The sequence below is a fragment of the Protopterus annectens genome, chromosome 14.part0 (assembly GCF_019279795.1).
Source record: "Protopterus annectens isolate FY-2018-M chromosome 14.part0, PAN1.0, whole genome shotgun sequence".
In the NCBI taxonomy this organism is placed as follows: domain Eukaryota; kingdom Metazoa; phylum Chordata; order Ceratodontiformes; family Protopteridae; genus Protopterus; species Protopterus annectens.
In genome coordinates this window covers 52425288-52447171 of record NC_056748.1, presented here as the reverse complement: position 1 = coordinate 52447171, position 21884 = coordinate 52425288, and the positions used below count along the sequence as shown (strand labels likewise).

Here is a 21884-nt window from a genome sequence, read left to right as displayed (position 1 = left end):
CTAACAAATACTCTTGGTACTGTATCATATGGAATTGACAATTTAATGCCCTCATAGAAAGAGTGGAAGAAGTATACACTTTTTTACCCCATCTCTCTAAAGCCCTGGACTCCCTTTCAGAGGGAGTGGATTTTAGTAGTGGCAGATGCAACCCCTTTAGGGCCCTGGGAAATAGTTTCAGGGTCAGCAGAGTGGGCCTTGTAAAGGAAATGATGTGAGTCTGGGACCCTGTAGTACCTATCGGGTTTGACAGGAGCCGGAGGAAGGGAGTCAGGGGTAATGCTACACTCAGAGTACACATCATCAATGACATTCAAAACAGGAGGAATAGCCAAAGGTCTATGCTGAGGTAAATGCAAAAAAGTCCTTAATCTCTTCCTGGAATCAGAGAATTCCTGGCCCTGCCATTTGAAATGCTCTCTCATGGAGTGAAGGGTCTCCCAAAGGACAGCTCTTCAGGAGGGGAGGCAGAGGGAATAGATTCCTCTGCATCAGAATCCTCGTAGGCCGTAAAGGCCTCCTCCTGGTAGTCTGAAAGAGCAGAGCCATCTGAGGCCTCATCAGAGGACTGGGGGTCAGTGGGCTCAACCCTGGGCCTTTTGTCTAGAGGAGGTTGAGAGCCCCTGTCCGGATGTGGCTGAGAGCCCCTAATTAAGGAAATAAGGTCCTCAGCTAAACTTAAAATCTGTGAACCTGTAGTGGATCCCTGAGGAATAGCCTTGGGAGGTAGAGATTTTGGCTGTTTAGCAGCTTTAGCCCTTGTGAATGCCTATATGGACATGGATGCAGGAGGCCTGGCTGCTCCACGTGCTGGCGTAGTTTTGTCTAGGGAAATGGTGTCGGATGTTTCCGGAACACCGGTTTCTGAGGGAAATTCTATAACCGACTCAGAAGAGGCCTCCGGGGCCAAGGTTGTCGGTTGTGCGGTTTCGACGGTCGGAAGTACCAAGGACTCGGTTTCAGCTGAGACCGAGACACTCGCGGTAGGCCTAGGCGTGCTTTCAGCCGAAACCACGGTCCGCGTGTGTCGGTCCTTGTCCTTCCGTTTTTTGGTTAAATGAGAAGTCGGAGTCTCCGATGGCATATTGTAACAGTAACTAGCCCCAAAAAATTCCTCTGCAAACTCCGCCCGATGCCTAAGAGTGCGTCGGTTTAAGGAGGCACAGGCTGTACAGGCCGAAACGTCGTGGTCTGGGCCTAGGCAGGGGAGGCAGTAAGAATGGAAATCCTTATGAGGTATTTGTTTCCCACAAGTTAAGCAATTATTAACTTTAAGCGTTTGATCTGACATCGGCTGAGGCAAGAAAGAGTCCCCAATGGGATACTTAGCTTTTGAAGTCTTCGGTAGCTGAAGTTACAGGAGCTGGTCGACCGGCACTTGCGAACTGCTTCTGCTTCGGGCACCACGCGGCAAGAAAGACTGGGGAAGATGGCGTCGGCTGACGCTTTTATACCCCAGGCGCTCTGACGTCGGGGAGAGGGTGACATCAGCCGACGCCGGACCCAGACTTTGGAATCCGGCTGACCGAAGGGCTGCCTGAGGCAGGACAACCCATATGTAAGGACTGCAGATGCATCCTTGAAGGACATGTGTATACCTTCTTACACCATCTATTCAGCACCTGGAATCTCCATCAGAGGGGCTAGGATTTTTGGCAGTAGTTGCCTTTATGCCCTTGGGTCTTTGTGAAATGGTCCCAGGAAAAGCAGTAAGATTTTTAAAGAGGAACTTGTGAGAGTCAGGAACCCTGTAATATCTATCTGGTTTTCTGGGAGCAGGAGGTAAGGAGTCAGGGGCCAAGCTAGACTACGTAAAGGCATTATCAACAATGTCCAGTACAGGAAGGACAGCTAAAGGCCTGTGTTGGGGCAGGAGTAAGAAATCCCTAAGCCTCTTTTTTGAATCAGAGTAATCCTGGCTTTCCCAGCGAAAATGCTCTCTAAGAGTATGCAAGGTTTCACCAAAAGAGAAATCATCTGGAGGGGAAGCAGAGGGAATAGAGTCCTCTGCATCAGAATCCTCATAGGTAGATAAGGGTAAATCCTGGTCATTAGAAGAAACAGAAATTTCAGAATCCTGATCAGAAGAATCATAACCAAATTCAGTCCTAGGTTTAAGAGGGGGAAGGTTGGCTACCCCTGATTAAAGTAATAAGGTCTTCAGCCATTCTTATAATTTGTTTTTAGGCATAGAGGCCTGACCATGCGGTCTGGGCGTTGGTTTTCTAGGCATGGATCAAGTTTTAGGCCTTGAAGAAGAAGATGGTGTCGGTTTAATATGCAAGTCAGTAGGCCTGACTACATCCTCAGAAGACGAAGCCTGCACAGCGGCTCCGGACCCATTGAAGGTAGAGACATCCGCAGGTTCCACAGTTAAAACATCTCCCAGCATACCGGACTCCGAATGGGTCTCAGTAGAGGCCTGCGAATCTGAAGTAGTGGGTATTAGGGGCTGCGAAAGCGCCTCAATGAGTACCGGTGAAATGCCGACTAGCTTAGGAGAAGTGTCGCCGGCAGCTTTGGACCTAGGCAGCCTGTCTCTGTCTTTATCTTTGCGTTTTTTCGGAATGTTGGTAGTCGGGTGGCTTACCGAAGCCATATCTGGATAATTGAACCGAGTACCAAAATATTTAGAAGCGTAAATATACCGACGACGAATAGTTCGTTGGTTAAATAAGGCACAAAACCGACAGTGAAGTACGTTGTGGTCAGGGCCTAGGCAAGGAATAGAGTACGAATGAAAATCTTTACGATGTATTTGCTTTCCACAAGAAATACAATTATTGACTTTCACTGACATCAGTTTAGAGCAAGAAAAAGTTTCCTCAATGGGGTACTTAGCTTTAGTTGAAGACTTTAGTTCTAAAACTCGAAAACGAAAATTTCAGGAGTCAGCCGACCGGCACTTGCGAACTGCTTCTGCTTTGGGCACCGCACGGCAAGAAAGACTGATGCAATGGCGTTGGCTGCATGCTTTATACGCCTGGCTACCTGACGTCATGGAAGAGGCGACAGCATCTGACGCAGAAATCCCAAGACTCTGATATTCGGGCCGACTGAGGGCTACCTGCAGGCAGATAACCCAAGTGTGATGACTGCAACAGTGAAACACGAAGAACATTTACAGGTTACAGTAGAAATTTAAAAAATAAATTAATAAAAACATTAGTAAATATTCACATGGTTGGCTAAGATATTAACATACTCACTGAGTCACTTGGAATCATGTAGAGTTGAATGTGTGCTTAACTAAAGGAAGCAAACTCTGATCTTCTTCTTTCGACTTTTCCCGGTTAGAGGTCGCCACAGCAGATCACTTGTCCACTCATGACTGGCAGTGGAGTTTTACGGTGTTGGGTTGCCAGCCCGACACCCAACCTTCCACAGAAGGCACACACTCATGCCGATGTGAAATTATATTTTATCTGTTACTATTACCAACTCACAGACAGACTTATAAATGACTGAAGTATATTAAACTCTTAATCAACCATGGCTCACAGGGTGTGTAAATTTAAACAACGTAATTCAAAGAAGAATGGCACAGAGTCCCTATGGTACATACTCAGCTACACTACATGTGACTGTTAGCTTACAGCACCAAATTGTCATGGTAAGGGCCAGGTTTGTGGCACAGATGAATAAAGTCCTGATTATGACATGGGATAAACAAGGCTGATTAGTAACTTAGGTAATGGAAGAGTTGAGCAAGGGATAGGACTGCATGGCTTACAGTGACTCACGCATCCTAACTGAAGACAGCTAGTGGTCCTGTCGGCTGTATGCTTCGATGTAAGTAGAGGTTATGGACAGTGAATACACTCGAACATCTACATTTATGGTAGGTACACAACTGTACTTTCTCTCTCTCTCTAATTACAAGGAATTTTTGGTATTTACTTTCTACTGGTGGTGGTCTTCCACCATACCCTAGCTCCCTATTGGGGGCTCCTGACAGTTTGGGCAAGAAAAATTGATGTAATGGCATGTGCTGCCTGATTTTATACCCCTGACGTCAATCCTGGAGCGACAGTAACCGACGCAAAAATACTAAGCCTCTGGTGGCTATAAGTAGATTTTATGAGCTGTGCTTATGGGACCACACACCAGTTACGGAAGATGGCACAAGATGTCACCAGGGTAAAGCAAATGTCGATTTTTTGAGACCACACACAAGTCAGGGGAGAAAGCACAGGGTGTCACTATGGTGAAAGGGATGTAGATTTTATGGAATGTGTTTGTGCAACCACACACACATCGAGGGGCAGCACAGGGTGTCACTGTGGTGAAACAGATGTAGATTTTGGGTCTACATTAAATCATCAAAGGACACATTGTGGAATGGCATTTCACTGGAAATGCCATTCATCAACCCCCCCCCCCCATTATATACTAAGTCTGAGACTGCACTACAGTGGGGAAAAGGCAAATTTCCTGATCCCTAGCTTAACACTACCCCAGTCAGAATGGTTCAATGAACGGGATGTTACATAAAATGCCGTCTGATGATGTAATCTTTCGATGAAATAATAGGAACTCACTTTATGGACTGTGCTTGTAGGACCACACACAGATTAGGGGAGAGACAGCACAGGGTGTCAGTGTGGTGAAGCTGATGTTAATTTTACAGACTGCGCTTGTGGGATCATGCACAAGTCGGGGGGGGGGGTAGCCCAGGGTATCACTATGGTAAAGCATGTAGATTTTATGGGTTGTGCTTATGGGATCACACATAGGTCAGGGGACAGACAGCCTAGGGTGTCAATGTGGTGAAGCAGATGCCCACATCAGCCTCCAGGGAGGAGTTAGAGCCAGATTAGATATAATCCCATATATCCAGAATGATGCAAAGTTGGGATGGCAGGCTCTATGTAAGCCCTAGCCCAGAGGCTGACACTACAGGGCCCTGGTATGGGGGGAGGAGGGGATGCCAGACTCGCCTAGGTGGAGGATGAGGGTGCCTACCTCTGGCAAAAGAGCAGAGGTGTGAATGCATGCAGTGGAACAAAGCACCCTTCCAGCTGCCTAGATAAAAATCTCTCCAGAAAGCACTCACCTCTGTGATGGGATACTCAGTAAGGGGTAGCAAATGGGCTCATATCTGAATAATGGAAGTTTAATGGTCAGAAACCATGAGAGCAAAAAGATGTAGGAAAAAAATTTGCAAAGAAACACTCCGATTACATGAACTGGGAAGAGTGACAAATGTGTGTGTGTGTGTGTGTGTGTGTGTGTGTGTGTGTGTGGACAAAGGTATAGGTTTGAAAAATATATTTGTGGAACACTGTGAAAGCCAGGCATCACTTTCACACTCCTATGCAAGCAAGAAACATAATGACTTAACAATCCTTGTGTGGAATTTGTCATCCACATTAGCTCTTGCCTTTCTTGGATGACATGAACCCTAATCAAAGACAGTAGCAAAAGTCAAAAAAGTTCCCCTTCAGGGCACTTATTTGAAATATGAAGAATTGCAAATGACTCAGAGACAGGCCGTACATTGGAATATGGCGTTCGGATCTGATGGCAGAGATGTCCTGAGGATGGTATGTGCGTACGTCTCTTTTATGGCCAACATCTGATTGCAGCCTACGTGCGACGTACCACGCATCCTACAGCAGTGAAGTCTTTTGTATACTGGCCTATGGTGGGGAACTCTCTCACGTTATGAATACTGCAACAGATGAATAGAAGGACATCTTAAATATCCAGCATCACTACCAGACAAGCTATGGAGTGTGTGAGAGTGCAGTAAAGTACAGCTATATGTGCCTGTACACATACATCCTAACAACACTATACAGAACAGATGCAGAGCTGAACTACAGACCCAACACTGTAGAGATATGGTACAACACACCACAAAGCCCTGCAGTGCAGCTTCAGAATCAGAAGATAAATAACATGCCTCACTTAGAATTCCAGTGAACCAGATGCATTTCACATCTCATTAATTCTACCCCCCCCCCCCCCAGTATATCTGTCAGTTGCTGCTAATGCACTGGATGGTGTCAGGACAGTTAGGACACTTACACAACAGTGCCATATTTATGCTCTTACATAAAGGTACACCTGGCACACATGGTACCACTGAAGAATCTGCCACGTGTGGTCATACATGTATTTTGATGAGGAAAAACACACCCTTTGCTATTACAGTAAATGCACTGCATTCTGTCTTTGCTGCAGATCCTGCAGTACAGACAATATCAGGAAGCCTTTCCAAGCTACTCATGGACTTTAAAGCATCTGTCATGCACACATCCATATGCAGCTGACCACTTTGCAGAGCACATGGACAATAACTATCAATGTACCATGCATACTAGGATACACACAGCAAACATTACAGTGTTGAAACACATGATACATACAGAGTTGGAAATATACACTTAAATGATCTGGGATACATATCCTGAAGCACAAGTACTACTTTCTAAACATTTAACAACTGGTGCAATGACACTATTGCCAAAAGGTATTAAGTAAGGCATAGGTATTATAAATTACACTGTCAGGTTTGTTAAACAGTTCCCTAAAAACTGCTCTGAACTGTCCCCTTTGTTCCGTTACTCATGACCCTTCCTTTAAAAATCCATCCAGCCTCCTAAGTAGACATCAGTTCCATCATACAATGTCTTGTTCTTCTCCCCTCCAGTATAAGAAATATGGAGTTCTCATGGACTTTGCTCACACCTTTGTTTACATGAATGTACTCCCTGTTTTGGTATGTGCACAATGTATGCTTCCCACCAGCTATGTCTCCCCTTTTTGAAACTGTAACAAGAAGCTTTAGCAGTGCTCTGTACAAAGAGAATTTCCTTAGCATCTCTGTAAATGTTTATGCCGCTTACTTAGTAGTTGCCAAGCACAGTTCTAGCATAAAGTTTCATGGTTACAGATCAAAACAAGGCACGCCACAAACAGCCTCCATTCGGAATGAGATTCTGTATTACTGGTGTAAGTGGATTTCTTAGGAAAAAATATCTCTAGAAAGACATTAACTAGCATATTTTAATTTTCAAAAGAAAAGGAATAGCCGTGGACGCTGTGGATGGCAAATCCCTCCAAAGCTCCATCTTCAGCTTAAATGCTGACACTGTACTGCCTCAGGTGAGAAAGTAATAATCAGTCTGGCAAACACACACAGTCTCCCTCTTTCTTCACTACACACACAGTCTCCCTCTTTCTTCACTACACACACAGTCTTCCTCTTTCTTCACTACACACACAGTCTCCCTCTTTCTTCACTACACACACAGTCTCCCTCTTTCTTCACTACACACACAGTCTCCCTCTTTCTTCACTACACACACAGTCTCCCTCTTTCTTCACTACACACACAGTCTGCCTCTTTCTTCACTACACACAGTCTCCCTCTTTCTTCAATACACACACAGTCTCCCTCGTTCTTCACTATATACACAGTCCCCCTCTTTCTTCACTACACACACAGTCTCCCTCTTTCTTCAATACACACACACAGTCTCCCTCTTTCTTCACTATATACACAGTCTCCCTCTTTCTTCACTACACACACAGACTCCCTCTGTCTTCACTACACACACAGTCTCCCTCTGTCTTCACTACACACACACAGTCTCCCTCTGTCTTCACTACACACACAGTCTCCCTCTGTCTTCACTACACACACAGTCTCCCTCTGTCTTCACTACACACACACAGTCTCCCTCTGTCTTCACTACACACACAGTCTCCCTCTTTCTTCACTACACACACAGTCTCCCTCTTTCTTCACTACACACAGTCTCCCTCTATCTTCACTACGCACACAGTCTCCCTCATTCTTCACTACACACACAGTCTCCCTCTTTCTTCACTACACACAGTCTCCCTCTTTCTTCACTATACAGTCTCCCTCTTTCTTCACTACACACAGTCTCCCTCTTTCTTCACTACACACAGTCTCCCTCTTTCTTCACTACACACAGTCTCCTCTTTCTTCACTCACACACAGTCTCCCTCTTTCTTCACTACACACAGTCTCCCTCTTTCTTCACTACACACAGTCTCCCTCTTTCTTCACTACACACACAGTCTCCCTCTTTCTTCACTACACACACAGTCTCCCTCTTTCTTCACTACACACACAGTCTCCCTCTTTCTTCACTACACACACAGTCTCCCTCTTTCTTCACTACACACAGTCCCCCTCTTTCTTCACTACACACAGTCTCCCTCTTTCTTCACTACACACAGTCTCCCTCTTTCTTCACTACACACAGTCTCCCTCTTTCTTAACTACACACACTGTCTCCCTCTTTCTTCACTACACACACAGTCTCCCTCTTTCTTCACTACACACAGTCTCCCTCTTTCTTCACTACACACAGTCTCCCTCTTTCTTTACTACACACACAGTCTCCCTCTGTCTTCACTACACACAGTCTCCCTCTGTCTTCACTACACACACAGTCTCCCTCTTTCTTCACTACACACACAGTCTCCCTCTTTCTTCACTACACACAGTCTCCCTCTTTCTTCACTACACACAGTCTCCCTCTTTCTTCACTACACACAGTCTCCCTCTTTCTTCACTACACACAGTCCCCCTCTTTCTTCACTACACACAGTCTCCCTCTGTCTTCACTACACACACAGACTCCCTCTGTCTTCACTACACACACAGTCTCCCTCTGTCTTCACTACACACACAGTCTCCCTCTTTCTTCACTACACACACAGTCTCCCTATTTCTTCACTACACACAGTCTCCCTCTTTCTTCACTACACACACAGTCTCTCTCTTTCTACACACACAGTCTCCCTATTTCTTCACTACACATACAGTCTCCCTCTTTCTTCACTACACACACAGTCTCTCTCTTTCTTCACTACACACACAGTCTCCCTCTTTCTTCACTACACACACAGTCCCCCTCTTCCTTCACTACACACAGTCTCCCTCTTTCTTCACTACACACACAGTCTCCCTCTTTCTTCACACACACAGTCTCCCTCTTTCTTCACTACACACAGTCTCCTCTTTCTTCACTACACACACAGTCTCCCTCTTTCTTCACTACACACAGTCTCCCTCTTTCTTCACTACACACACAGTCTCCTCTTTCTTCACTACACACACAGTCTCCTCTTTCTTCACTACACACACAGTCTCCCTTTCTTCACTACACACACAGTCTCCCTCTTTCTTCACACAGTCTCCCTCTTTCTTCACTACACACACAGTCTCCCTTTCTTCACTACACACACAGTCTCCCTCTTTCTTCACTACACACAGTCTCCTCTTTCTTCACTACACACAGTCTCCTCTTCTTCACTACACACAGTCTCCCTCTTTCTTCACTACACACACAGTCTCCCTCTTTCTTCACTACACACAGTCTCCTCTTTCTTCACTACACACAGTCTCCCTCTTTCTTCACTACACACAGTCCCCCGCTTTCTTCACTACACACAGTCTCCCTCTTTCTTCACTACACCCCGTCTCCCTCTTTCTTCACTCACACACAGTCTCCTCTTTCTTCACTACACACAGTCTCCTCTTTCTTCACTACACACACAGTCTCCCTCTTCTTCACTACACACAGTCTCCTCTTTCTTCACTACACACAGTCTCCCTCTTTCTTCACTACACACAGTCTCCCTCTTTCTTCACTACACACAGTCTCCTCTTTCTTCACTACACACACAGTCTCCCTCTTTCTTCACTACACACAGTCTCCCTCTTTCTTCACTACACACACAGTCCCCCTCTTCCTTCACTACACACAGTCTCCCTCTTTCTTCACTACACACACAGTCTCCCTCTTTCTTCACACAGTCTCCCTCTTTCTTCACTACACACACAGTCTCCCTTTCTTCACTACACACACAGTCTCCCTTTCTTCACTACACACACAGTCTCCCTATTTCTTCACTATACAGTCTCCCTCTTTCTTCACTACACACACAGTCTCCCTCTTCCTTCACTACACACAGTCTCTCCCTCTTTCTTCACTACACACACAGTCTTCCTCTTTCTTCACTACACACACAGTCTCTCCCTCTTCCTTCACTACACACAGTCTCCCTCTTTCTTCACTACACACAGTCTCTCTCTTTCTTCACTACACACACAGTCTCCCTCTTTCTTCACTACACACACAGTCTCCCTCTTTCTTCACTACACACATAGTCTCCCTCTTTTTTACTTCACTACACACACAGTCTACCTCTTTCTTCACTACACACACAGTCTCCCTCTTTCTTCACTACACACACAGTCTCCCTCTTTCTTCACTACACACACAGTCTCCCTCTTTTGTCACTACACACACACACAGTCTCCCTCTTTCTTCACTACACACACAGTCTCCCTCTTTCTTCACTACACACAGTCTCCCTCTTTCTTCACTATACACACAGTCTCCCTCTTTCTTCACTACACACACAGTCTCCCTCTTTCTTCACTACACACACAGTCTCTCCCTCTTTCTTCACTACACACACAGTCTCTCTCTTTCTTCACTACACACACGGTCTCCCTCTTTCTTCACTAGACACACACAGTCTCCCTCTTCCTTCACTACACACACACTACACACAGTCTCCCTCTTTCTTCACTACACACACGGTCTCCCTCTTTCTTCACTACACACAGTCTCCCTTTTCCTTCACTACACACACAGTCTCTCCCTCTTTCTTCACTACACACAGTCTTCCTCTTTCTTCACTACACACAGTCTCCCTCTTTCTTCACTACACACACAGTCTCCCTCTTTCTTCACTACACACACAGTCTCCCTCTTCCTTCACTACACACAGTCTCCCTCTTCCTTCACTACGCACACAGTCTCCCTCTTTCTTCACTACACACAGTCTTCCTCTTTCTTCACTACACACAGTCTCCCTCTTTCTTCACTACACACACAGTCTCTCTCTTTCTTCACTACACACGGTCTCCCTCTTTCTTCACTAGACACAGTCTCCCTCTTCCTTCACTACACACACAGTCTCCCTCTTTCATCACTACACACACAGTCTCTCCCTCTTCCTTCACTACACACACAGTCTCTCTCTTTCTTCACTACACACACAGTCTCTCCCTCTTCCTTCACTACACACACAGTCTCCCTCTTTCTTCACTACACACACAGTCTCTCCCTCTTCCTTCACTACACACAGTCTCCCTCTTTCTTCACTACACACAGTCTCTCTCTTTCTTCACTACACACACAGTCTCCCTCTTTCTTCACTACACACACAGTCTCTCCCTCTTCCTTCACTACACACACAGTCTCCCTCTTTCTTCACTACACACAGTCTCTCTCTTTCTTCACTACACACACAGTCTCCCTCTTTCTTCACTACACACACAGTCTCCCTCTTTCTTCACTACACACACAGTCTCCCTCTTTCTTCACTACACACAGTCTCTCTCTTTCTTCACTACACACACAGTCTCCCTCTTTCTATACTACACACACAGTCTCCCTCTTTCTTCAATACACACACAGTCTCCCTCTTTCTTCAGTCTCCCTCTTTCTTCACTACACACACAGTCTCCCTCTTTCATCACTACACACACAGTCTCCCTCTTTTGTCACTACACACACAGTCTCCCTCTTTCTTCACTACACACACAGTCTCCCTCTTTCTTCACTAGACACACAGTCTCCCTCTTTCTTCACTAGACACACAGTCTCCCTATTTCCTCACTACTGAGCACCCTGGACAACTAATGTCTATAAATTGAACTGCTGACTCAAAAATTTTTGAATTTAAGGTCATGAGTTCGATGAAGAAAATTTCAACAAATACCATTCAGACAACCGAGTGCAAGCCATCACAACAGTTAAGGTAAGTGACATTCAGGTAACAGACTATTCTTTCTAACACAATGGTCACAAAGCCAGTACAGTAAGAAAAAGGAGGAAGTTTTCTACTGCCTTCAAGCCAGGTTACCCGGGATGTTACAAAGTATTATGAAATGGTTCTTTAAAAGAAAAGTGACATCATACATACGCATACTTGCTGGGAATCTGTCCACGTTCCAGCTTCTGTGCATTTTCATCAAGTTGCCAGGCCATCCAGTAACCAAAGACCCCTTGGGGAAGCGTATCATCCACATACAAAATGTCATCTTTTTTGAAGCTTAAGTCCTGTTCAACTTCAGCCACTCGATCATAAAGAGTTCTGTAAAAATAAAACAGGGATCAGGGAAAAGCATTTAAACCCAAATTAAATTGTGTCACCACTTAGCACACACAAATCCTTACTTTTGCAGTCCCTTTTATGCATTCTGCTTTGCTCAAAGGATTCTGCCACAACGCATGGAACATCCTCAAAGTTCTCAATGTTTTTTTTTTCCAGGTTCGGCACCCTACCATTTCTAGATAAAACAGCCATGTATTCACTATATAAGCTGATCTACATAGTCATTAACTGTTTACATTTCCTTTTTTGATAGCCCCATATTGGCATGTTTCTGAAACATCTCATTAGTACCCAAATCCTCTAGCACATTTTGACACCACACTCCAAACAAGACAAAAAGGCAAACTGCCGCCCTATCTTCAACCAAATCATGCATTATTACTTCCACTGCAAGTCCGATACTTAAGGACTACTTGCGTATCAAACTTCTGTCATGAAGCCAGGAATCATCCCTGTCATGACAGACAGAACATGTCCACTGACTACCTCCTCTCATCTTGCTGAATCATACAGAAGAGGGGAGGACTGCAATTTCCCATGTGGTGAACAGGACAAACTCCCAATGCTTTAATCCTGGAAGAACTTAAATAAATAAGGTTCCTTTATAACAAGCCACAGGGCAGGACTAGATGCAATTAAAGGAATCCCACGAGAACATTGCGATTACCTCAGATCGAGTTTTCTTCTCTGGAAAAGCTTTCATAACTTAATCCCCAAAAAACACTAAGGACCCCAAACAAGGAGGAACACAATCCTTCCTGACTTGGTTATCCTATGATCGAGGTACACAAAAGGTGAGGGAAGAGTGAATCAGATGGAAAGAAAAGTACAGTTGTGTACACTTACCATAAATGTAGATGTTTGAGTGTATTCACTGTTGCAGTCATCACATTTGGGGTAATCCCTGCCAGGGTAGCCCTCATTCGGCCCGGATACCAGAGGCTTAGTATTTTTGCGTCGGTTACTGTCACTCCAGGACTGACGTCAGGGGTATAAAATCAGGCAGCACATGCCATTACATCAATTTTTCTTGCCCAAACTGTCAGGAGCCCCCAATAGGGAGCTAGGGTATGGTGGAAGACCACCACCAGTAGAAAGTAAATACCAAAAATTCCTTGTAATTAGAGAGAGAGAGAGGAAAAAGTACAGTTGTGTACCTACCATAAATGTAGATGTTCGAGTGTATTCACTGTTGCAGTCATTACTCTTGGGTTATCCTGTTGGCAGGCTACCCGCAGTTGGCCAGAATTCCAAAGTCTAGGTCCTGCGTCAGTTGCTGTCACCTCTTCCCTGACGTCAGTGTGCCAGGGGTATAAAAGATGCAGCCGACACCATTTTCTTCAGTTTTTCTTGCCCCAGAAGTCAGGTGCCCCCAAATTGGTAGGCTGAAAAATATGCCAATAAGTATGCATGCACAAAAATAAACATTTCCTTCATCTACAAGCAAATACACCACATAGGTAGTATAGGATAGAGAAGTACAGATAAGTCCCAGCAAAGAAAAGGGGGATGGTGGGTGGGTAACCTGGACTGCAACAGTGAATACACTCGAACATCTACATTTATGGTAGGTACACAACTGTACTATGTTCATCATGTTTCACTGTTGCAGTCATTACTCTTGGGTTGAATCCCAAAACTGAGGATGGGTGGCTGGGCTAAATAGGATTAGGAGAGGCTATGAGACCCTGCAGAACTGCAGTGGCAAAGCCTGCTCTGGATTTAGAGTAAAGAGGTAAGTGGTAGTGCTTTGTAAAAGTGTGCACTGAACTCCAAGTTGCAGCCTCTAAGATGTCTTTGGTTGGTACTCCTCTGAGGAAGGCTGCTGAAGTGGCTGCTGCTCTGGTGAAATGAGGCCCAATGCCCTTAGGCACTGATTTGCCATGTTGAGAATAGCGGAAAAGGATGCAATGACCTATCCATTTAGAAATAGTCTGTTTTGAGATAGCCTTTCCTTGTGATCCTGCAGCATATGACACTAAAAGTTGCTCAGTCTTTCTGAAAGCTTTAGTTCTGTCCAAGTAGAAGCATAACTGCCTGTGTATGTCCAAAGAATGCAGAATTTTCTCACCCTTGTTCTGTGGGTTTGGATAAAAGGTAGGCAAGTGAATGGTTTGGTTGAGGGCCACACTGGACACCACCTTAGGCATAAATGTTGGGTTTGTCCTCAGAGAAACCCTGTCTGGATGAAAAATGATAAAAGGTTCCACAGCCATGAGTGCTTGTAACTCCAAGACTCATCTTGCAGAGGTTATTGCTAGGAGCAGAGCTGTTTTCCAGGATAAGAATTTTATATCCGCTGTTGGGGCTGGCTCAAAAGGAGGCAGTGTGAGTTTTTCCAAGACATAATGAGGTCCCATGCCAAAATTGGTGCTCTCCTTGGAGGCCTGATGTATTTGGCCCCTCTGAGGTACTGCCTTATTAAAGGATGAGAAAAGATAGGTGGTTCTGTATTGTAATGGGCTGAAATGGCAGAGGCATGAATCTTAATTGATGAAAAAGAAAGACCTTTGTTCAGCATCTCAGTTAGGTATTGTAAAATCTGAGGGATATTTGGTACATACGTGTCAATGTCTTGTTCCTGGTTCCAAGCACAGAATCTCTTCCATTTTTCTGCATAAGATTTTCGGGTACTGGGCCTCCTGGCCTCCAAGATAACACCCATAACAGCTTTTGAAAGAGGAGTGTTCTGAATGGCTACATTATCCGCCATGCTGCCAGATTTAACGTCCTGAGTTGGCTGTGCAGGATCTGATTGTTTTGCTGGGTCAGCAAGTGAGAAGTTTGAGGCAATATCCATGCTGGACCTTGAGACAAGCTCTTTAGGATTGGGTACCAGCGCTGGCGTGGCCAGTCTGCTGCAATAAGTATAATTTTTGGCTTCTCTTGTCTGACCTTTAGGAGTACCCTGGGAAGGAGAGGCAGTGGAGGAAAGGCATATACTGTTATATTTTTCCAGCTGAAGGATAGGGCGTCCACTCTCCATGCTTGTTTGTGATAAATCCTTGTGCAAAATCTCTGCAATTGGCAGTTGTGAAGAGAGGCAAATAGATCTATGCCTGGGCATCCCCATTTCCTTGTTATCATGCTGACGACTTGTGGATCCAGTTTCCACTCGTGGGAATCCATGAGGTTTCTGCTTAGTTCGTCTGCCAGAGTATTTGTTTTTCCTGGCAGGAATTGTGCTTGCAGGTGAACTTGATAAGTCAATGCTGTGTCCCATAAGGTCATTGCTAGTCTGCAGAGGGGGTAGGAATGTGTACCTCCCTGCTTGTTTATGTACCACATGACCGTAGTATTGTCTGTCTTTATCAGCAGCTGTCCTGGATGAAGTAGGTCCTTGAAAGCTGTCAGGGCATTCTGAACAGCTAGCATCTCTTTTTGATTGATGTGAAGATACATCTGGCTTGCAGGCCATGTGCCCTGAATACATTTTCCTGCCATATGGGCCCCCCAGGCATAATCTGATGCATCCGTTGTCAGTGTCTGTCTGGCTGTACGTAAACTGAATGGCAGACCCTTGTTGTGGTGACAGGCCTCTGCCCATCATCAAAACTCCTGTTGCAGGCAGGGTATGAGTGTAATTACTGTCTCCAGGCTGTGGCAATTCTGAGTCCAAACACTTTTTAGATACCATTGTAGTTTCCTCATATGCATTCTGGCATATGGAATTAGTAGAATGCAGGATGCCATGAAACCCAAGGCCTGCAGGATTTTCCTTGCAGATAACTGGGTCTTTGTTGCCAATTTATTGAAGTAAGAAGTGAGTTGTTTTTGTTTGTCTGGTGTGAGATAAGCCATCTGGGCAGTTGTATTTAAGCTTACACCCAGGAATATTATCTCTTGAGAGGGCATTAGTTTACTGTGTACCCTAGGCCAATTAGTAATCTTTTTACAAACGCCAGATGCTTTAGAAGAATGTTTTTGTCCTCTGCTTGAATAAGGCAGTCGTCCAAGTAGGGATATATTTCAATTCCTCTTTGTCTGCAAAATGCAATTACTGGTTCCAGGCATTTTGTGAAGACCCTGGGTGCAGTAGATAAGCCAAAGGGCAGTGCAGAGAATTGTTAGTGCATTAAGCCAGCTATGAATCTGAGGCATCTTCTGCAAGATTGTCTGATTGGGACATGCAGGTATGCCTCTTTTAGGTCCAGATTTACGAGCCAAGCCATCTTGCCCAGCATGGGCAGTAGCTGCTGTAGAGTCAACATCTTGAATTTTGGAACTTCCAGAAACGTATTTAGTATAGACATGTCCAGTATTGGTCTCCAGGTTTTGTCCTTTCTTGGCACTAAGAAAAGTCTGGAGTAAAATCCTTGCCCCTTCTCTTGTTGTGGTACTTGCTGAATGGCCCTCATGTCCATGAGGGCTGTAATTTGCTTTTGTGCCTCTGCCCTTTGATTGTGTAGCAGGTCTGACATACCTTTTGACCTTGGTAGGGTGTGAAAATGGAACCTGTAGCCTTGGGACACTATGTTCAAGACCCATTTGTCTTGGGTAACCATTTTCCAATTTGATGAAAAAAGTGCTAGTTTTCCCCCTAATGGGGCTGCCAAAAGAAAAGTGCTTGGATCTGGCAGAGGAAAGTCATTGGGACTGGCAGAGGAAAGTCATTGGGACTGTTTCCTGTAAGGTTGTGATTTGTCTTCTCTGCTTTTGGAGGTAGAGGCACCCCATTGTTTAGGCCTGTATGAGCCTTGGGGCTGAGATCTGCCTCTGGGACGTCTGGATCTGCCTCTTTGTGGTCTGTCTGACACTGGAAAGGACCAATTTTTAGAAGGCCAGTTCCTGCTAAATCTGGGTGGCTGTACCTGTAAGAAATCCTTAACTGTCTGCATGGATTTTGCTTTATCCTCCATTTTTTTCAACAGCACTTCTGCTTTAGTACCAAACAAAGTATCATGCTGTAATGGGGAATCTAATAATTTAGCTTTAACATGATCAGGCAGATTCTGTTCCTTTAACCAAGCATGTCTTCTAATAACAGAACCTGTAACAGCGGCCCTGCAAGAGTCCTCCAGTGAATCATAACCACATTGCAAAGTATGCTTTCCCACTTGTTCAGCTGCATGCAATAAATCCTGCATTTCCTTGTTCTCTGAACATTCAGTATTTGACAACAATTTGAACATTCAGTATTTGACAACAACTTCAGTGACATTAAATATTGCTGATATTTAAGCATATGAAACTGACAATTTAAAGCCCTTACAGCCAAGGTAGCAGAGGTGTAAACTTTTTCCCCCATCTGTCCAGAGCCCTAGAATCCCTATCAGAGGGGACAGGGTTTTTTGCAGTGGAAGCTTTAATCCCTTTGGGACCCTGGGATATAGTTTCTGGGTCATCAGCGGGGTTTTTATATAGGAATTTATGAGAATCCGGGACCCTGTAGTATCTGTCTGGCTTAGCAGGTGCAGGGGGTAAAGAGTCAGGGGACAGGCCGGACTCTGAAAATACATTATCTACAATGTCTAGAACAGGTGGAATAGCAAGGAGTCTGTGTTGAGGAAGTAGCAGAAAGTCTCTGAGCCTTTTCTTAGATTCAGAATAATCTTGGCTCTCCCAGTGGAAATGTTCCCTCATGGTATGCAGGGATTCCCCAAAAGAATAATCCTCAGGAGGAGAGGCTGAAGGAATGGATTCTTCAGCATCAGAGTCCTCATAGGGAAGCATGGAATAATCCTGTTCAGAAGAGGAATCAGAGGAAATAGAAACCTGATCAGAAGAATCATATTCTGTCTCTTGCCTAGGCCACTTATCAGGAGGGGGATGGGAACCCCTGATCAAAGTAATTAGGTCTTCGGCCATTTTAAGCATCTGTTTTTTAGGCATGGAAGTCTGAGTAGGAGAATGCTGTACTTGCTTCTTTATCTTTAGAGCTGCTTTAGTCTTTGAAGATGAAGTTGGCTTAACATATAGTTGTGTAGGTCTGAAGACACCCTCAGAAGCCGATGCCTGCTCAGTGGCTCCGGACCCATCTGAGGGAATGATTTCCGAGTGTCCAATGCCTTGTGTATCCAGAGGCCCAGTCGGCTCCACGTGGGAGTCGGAAGCAGCCTGTGGCTCTGAGGTAGCAGACGCCAGGGGTTGCAAAAGCGCCTCACTGAGAACCGGCGTACCGGCAACTGGCCTAACGGAGGCCTCGTTGTCGGTTTTGGACCTTGAATGCCTATCCTTTTCCTTGTCCTTGCGTTTTTTGTAAACTCCGGTCGTCGGCTGTTCCGACGGCATTATATAATTCAATCTTCGGCCAAAGTAATGAAATGCAAAATCGAACCAACGCTTAAAACTCCCTCGAAAGCATTAGCCCATATTATTAATCAGACGAAATCGACGCGATTAATTACTGAAATAAATCATAACAATACTTTATATACTGATAAGTCAGATATAATGAAGATTTTTGAATCAATTTTTAATCAGATATATGGTGAGCAACAAATACACGTTCATGATAAAGAGAGAAAAGAGTTCTTACAGAAAATTAATTTTCCCAATATTGACAAAGATTCTCATGGAGAATTAACTGCACTGATTACAGTCGAGGAAGTTTTGGAGGCAATTAAGAAATTGAAACCCCATAAAGCCCCAGGACCAGATGGTATGACCTCCGAATTCTATAAATCTTTTAGTGTGATTCTGAGCACTGTACTTTCACAGACTTTTAATTATATCATTTTGAATGGCAGCAATGATCTTCACTTTAATGCTTCAAGGACAATCCTGATATTGAAAGAGAATAGTGATCCCAAAAATCCAGACAATTACAGGCCCATATCACTGTTAAATATTGATATGAAAATCATGACATCTATTCTAGCTAGTAGACTAAAAAAAATAATAAATTTGATAATATCAGAGGAACAGGCGGGGTTTATAGATGGGAGACAAACTACGGACAATACATTAACTCTTCATACATTAATATCTTATGCGAAGTATAAAAATATGAACATATATGCTTTAATAAGATCCCAAACAACACACAAGTAAACACACAAAGCCAACGGAGCTTAAACTCTGCACAAAAAGAATAAATATCTGTTTCAACTCTCAAAAGCATATGCAGAGTCACAGCAGAAAACGAACCAGTAAATGTGACCACAATAAAGTGAAGTAATCCACACAGTCAACGATCCTTAGGAATACGTATTTATTCAAAGAGACGTGAGCGCTTTCACCTTTCGGTTTCCTCAGACGTTACAAAATACACCATTCACATAACATTTAAATAATGCTTGAATACATCTCATTGGTGTTAAAAATCACATGTCATGTCTTACTAATAAGGCATAGTACTGGCATTTCCTTCTCTATACCTTCTCCATTTAAGACATGTTGTTCAAGTAATATGCATACATACTATAAAAAGTTTAAAACATACTGTAAAATGCTAACTGTGGCAATCAAATGTATAGCGCAGATAGCAAAATGTACGAGATGTGTAACGAAACACATTTCTCATGACATAAAGGATACGGGAACCTAAAAAATCAGGGTGCTTAATACCAAAACACTCTATAACTTCCCTCTATCAAAAATAAAATAAAAATGGTGAAGGGTAATGTGCATATGGTATCTACGGCCCCTAATAGACATGGATCATAAAAACACGAAATACTAAATGAACACTAAACCCTTGTATTTACCAAAAACTAGACCCATTTCATTTAAGGAAACAACGGCACTTACGGACGTTAGGGAACTGGACAGTGCCCTATATTTAGATAAGAACTTATAATGGGAAAACCTCTAGTTCTTGGGTTTAAAACAGACGTAAGGGAACTGGATAAGAGCCCTATATTTGGATAAGAACTGATGATGGGAAAACCACTAGTTCTTGGGTTTAAAACAACGTCTTTTCTTTAGTATAGGTTTAAGGTTAACTTTTTCATTTAAACCTGGGGTGACATCTGCCTTGCATCTAACTATCCACCTTAACTCACATTCTAATGTGTGGTTGATTAAATCACCACCTCTTGAGCTAGGAAAAATCTGTTGAATAACACTGTATAAAAAACTATGTGATGGACCCTTGATCTTAACATGCTTGGCTAAAGAATTGACATCGTTCCCTATCCTTATGTGATACTGGTGCTCTCTGATTCTCTCACGTAGTGCCCTATTGGTCTTGCCGATGTAAAATGAATCGCATGCAGTGCATCTAGCTAAATATACAACATTACTGCTCATGCAATCCGTACCAGTATCAAACCTATACTCAAAACCATTGTGTGGATTTACAAAGCTAACCCTATTATCAATCCAACAGCACTGGTTACATCTGCCACATGCAACCGTATTAAAACCGTATTCACGCCTTACATGAGGCAAAATGTTTTTATAGCATAATAAATTCCTCAAATTGGGTTTATTTCTGTATGTAATAAGAGGGGATGGTCCTACTACATCACTAATATCCTTATCAAGGCCTAAAACATCCCAATGTTTATTCATTAATCCTTTCAAATAAAAAGCATCACTACTAAAGGCTGTAACTGCTCTCACATAGTCAGGCTTAACAGACGTTGTAACCCTTGTGTCAACAGTCTGTTCCGCAAAATACGGTCTTGCTAAAGTCTCACGCAACAAACATATCTCATCTACTGTTTGGTTGAATTTAGATGGTTCATATCCTCTCTCCAAAAACATATGTCTTAATCTCTCAATTTCTTCACCAAAACCAACAGCTGATTTAGTCTAGAAGCACGCATCAACTGCCCTTTCATGACATTGCTGAACACATAACGGTGCATGCTGTACCTATGCAAAAAGTGTTCCTGTAGCATAGCTTACGATGTATTGAGGTGTTAAGGAGACCAGAAGGAGTCTCTATATTAACATCTAGGAATGAAATGCTTTCACAAGAGGAAGCATGAGTAAACTTCAAATAACTCGTTGAAGCATTTATTTCAGTAATAAAACAGTCCAATCCCTCAATGCTACCATGCCAGATCATAAAAAGATCATCTACAAAGCGCTTGTAAAAACCCACGCTGTTGTTAAAAAAGGTAGACTTAAACAAAAAGGTATCCTCCCACTGTGCCATAATTATATTAGCATAGCTATTGGCACAGGGGGTTCCCATTGCTACGCCATCCCTTTGGGAAAACACAGAATCACCAAACATGAATACATTGTTGGATAGTATTGTTTCCATAAATAGCGAAATCAACTCAACCATCCTAACAGGAAGAGTGGACTTACACATCAAAAACTCTTGGAAATTTATTACTCCCGTATCATTCGGTATAGTAGTAAACAAATTGACCACATCCAAGGTTACTAGTAAGTAATGGGCATGATCATCCAAGCTCTGAGTATATTCATATAATTGAAGCAAAAATTGCTTACTATCCTTGAGGATGTGTGTGGTAGCATTAACAACAGGTCTAGTGTAGTATTCTACAAAGTTGGACATGGGTTCTGTGAGCCACCCTTGCCCAGCTACAATTGGCCTCATAGGTGGAGCCAACACAGATTTATGGACCTTGGGGAGCCCTTGAATTATCGGAATCCGAGGGTTTATAACCTTCAAATAAGAGTGTAACTCACAGGTGATGTCATCAGACCTTAAAAGGTCATCCAACAATTTATGGATTTGAGAAACTTTCTCAACAACTAAATCCATCTGTATCTCCTCATAAAACCTGTTCTCATTCAACAAGTTCATCATACTCTCTTCCCTCATGGTATGCAGGGAT

At 43.7% G+C, this 21884-nt stretch overlaps 1 protein-coding gene across 1 annotated transcript in view; it reads right to left on the bottom strand.

Moving 5' to 3' along the window:
* DLG5 (discs large MAGUK scaffold protein 5) overlaps positions 1–21884 on the bottom strand; it is a 3463687-nt gene that overhangs the window by 514063 nt on the left and 2927740 nt on the right. The window contains exon 28 of the mRNA XM_044055764.1: positions 11989–12159. Coding sequence (XP_043911699.1) covers positions 11989–12159 — 171 coding nt within the window. The remainder of the gene's footprint in view (positions 1–11988; positions 12160–21884) is intronic.